Raw genomic sequence first — 2,728 nt, 5'->3', positions numbered from 1 at the left:
TTTTCCGCTCCTTAAGCTTCTCCAAATTCGAATCGCTTTTCTCCAAAATCTACAAATGGTCATGTTTACCAATTGTGAGTTGTAGCTTCCAAGAGTTCAACTTAAGGTCATGTTTGGCTACCAAAATTTCGGCGAGCATTTCCCCTATACATATAGCCTCCCCGAGATTCTATCTCGCCAACAATACTACGGAAAATCCGAGAATGGAACTCGGCCAACAAATCAACAACAACAACCCAACAACACAAACAATCATTATGAAACACAATATAGCATAACTAGTTTCCTTTCCAACATAGTGCAATAGCTTTCATTCTAACTTCATATTTCCAACTCAATACCAACATTCTCATATTCATTTACTAATCAAGATCATTCCAATACAATTCTAAATCATTTCATATCATTTCCACAAAATATTCACAAAATATACAAAGTATACAAATTTTTCACCAAAACCATAATCCATCCAAAACTTCTAATCTTCAACATACATATTCATAACATATTTCCATCTTCCAAGTTCATCCACAATCATCATAATTTGCACCTTAGCACTTAATTTCCATAATGTCATAAAATCATCCTAAAATGACAAGATTTTCCTACATTCCATTCCAATGCCAACTTAAACCATTTTCTTCCATTTCACATTATAAGAGTCATGACAACACAACTAACATACTAAACAAAATTTAATTCATTTCCATCCTTCACCCTATACCACACGGCCACACTCCATATTTTCAACTTTCATCAAATTCATTCAACTTCCATTTCCAATATGAATTCCACCATAACCACAACTAGAATACAACATAAAATTCAACTTATCATATTTATACAACATCACACACACACACGGCTACATACCTACACACACACCCACTTTGCAAACTTCCATATTTCCATAATTTCTACTCATTTCTACATACTCCAACATAAACCAACCTTCATAACATAAGAAAAATGAATTGATTCTTACCTTTTTCTCCTATCTTCTTCACTTGAACAAGTTGTCAACTTGAAGAAACAAATGCTCTTCCTCCCAAAACAACCACACACCAAGTTGTAAAGGACCCTTGAATTGGTAGAAATACCACAAGAAAATAATTTTTGGAGGAAGATTTTAAAGGGGCAAAATTGGAGGACATGGCCGAATGCCATGTCTCCTTTGCTCTTCTTTCTTTTGTTTTTCTCCTTCTCTAATTTCTTGAATTAAAGATGACTCCTCATATATATGTGTGTGTCACATGATCATGCACATGCCTTATTTTTTTATTTCAAATTTTCTCTAGATTTTTCTTTCCTTTTTTCCTCCCTTTTTTCTAGAATTTTCTTTCCTTTTTCTTTTTCTAGAATTTTCATCCTTTTAAGGATGACTTAGTTTGGTCATCCTTTTTCATTCTTTTTCTTCACATGGCCAATATGGCCCCTTTTGGGAGCTTCTTGAACCCCGTGAAATTACCATTTTGCCCCCAGCCTTTCACATTATTCCCATGACGTCACTTTGCAAATTTCCCTTCTTGCCCTTAACCTTTTTCAATATTTCCATACTAATAATGTTCATAATTAATATTCGCCAACGACCTCTGCACAAAAATAATCTTAGAAAATGGTCTAACCCTTAACTTCTCGCAATTATCCCGACTCATCCGAACGCATAAAATACGGGATATAACATTGGTAACCTCGATGTGGTGCTTCTATGTGGTTTAGGGAACCTTAAATGGTCATCCCTTCATTATGTTGATTTGGGCATGTATTGTCATGTGTTATACTTTGGCTGCCTGCGAGCGGCTTGTTGATGATGTTGAGTTTATGATGGACAATCTTAAATGTGATAAATGACATAATGAGTTGAAATTGATTTGTTTCTTCTTTAAGGATTTTCATTAATGGTTTTTTTTTTCAATCAAAACAACCAGCTTAGGACTGGTTGTGTTTTATTCAAAAGTAAAATAGTCTGTACAGAAAACAAAAGCAAGCAAAAAGCAAGAAAATACAACAAAGGCCAAAAGTGCCTCACAAAAGACTAGTAACACTAATCTGAAAACTAAAACTAACATAACAACTGCTGCTAATTCAGTCTTGGTTTGATGCCATTTCAAATCACATCAAAGCTCTCACTAGGTGCTTATGGAATCAATTATCCCAACAGAAGGGTCCTTCCAATATGGATTAGGCTGTGGTTGTCAAAATCAGTTTCAATTATAGTTTCTGAATACTGCTTTGTCTAGCCAAGTGATTATGATCAATCAACAATCATACCATATTCTAGGTTGCTAAAGAAGTTCTTCCAATAGGCTAAACTAAAAGTTAATACTACATATTGGATAGAACTACACTAGCAACTAAGTTTACGGACATGAGCTGATAACGAATAGTTTCCCAACCTAACTGTAATATGATATCAGATGGTCATGCATTTTCTCAATCCATTTGTAGTTTAGTCTGGTTCTCTAAATTGCAGTGTCTTGAATCTGAAGCTGGGCATATGATATTTATCAACATTTAGAATTCCTTTAGCCTCTGATGGAAGATCCTGATAGTTTGTTATGTGAAAAGAACCTGCAAATGAACAACCATGTTAGTTAAAAATCTGCTAGTTTTTTGCCTTCTCTGAGTACATGGACAATCTGTATGGTTCCTTTCTTCCTTCAATCTTGAATCAAATTCACTATCTGTTTCCACTATCAGAGGAAGCAAATGGTGTCCAACACAAAGC

General features: G+C 34.6%; 1 protein-coding gene across 1 annotated transcript in view; it reads left to right on the top strand.

The window, feature by feature from the left end:
- The window catches only part of LOC132066501 (uncharacterized), a 2,862-nt gene extending 614 nt beyond the window's left edge, over positions 1-2,248 (top strand). Inside the window, exon 2 of the mRNA XM_059459805.1 lies at positions 2,241-2,248. Coding sequence (XP_059315788.1) covers positions 2,241-2,248 — 8 coding nt within the window. The remainder of the gene's footprint in view (positions 1-2,240) is intronic.
- Positions 2,249-2,728: the final 480 nt, after the last annotated feature.

Source organism: Lycium ferocissimum, chromosome 8, assembly GCF_029784015.1.
Source record: "Lycium ferocissimum isolate CSIRO_LF1 chromosome 8, AGI_CSIRO_Lferr_CH_V1, whole genome shotgun sequence".
NCBI classification, from domain to species: Eukaryota; Viridiplantae; Streptophyta; class Magnoliopsida; order Solanales; family Solanaceae; genus Lycium; species Lycium ferocissimum.
Note: the sequence above shows the minus strand (reverse complement) of the source record. Positions and strands in the feature narration are given on the sequence as shown.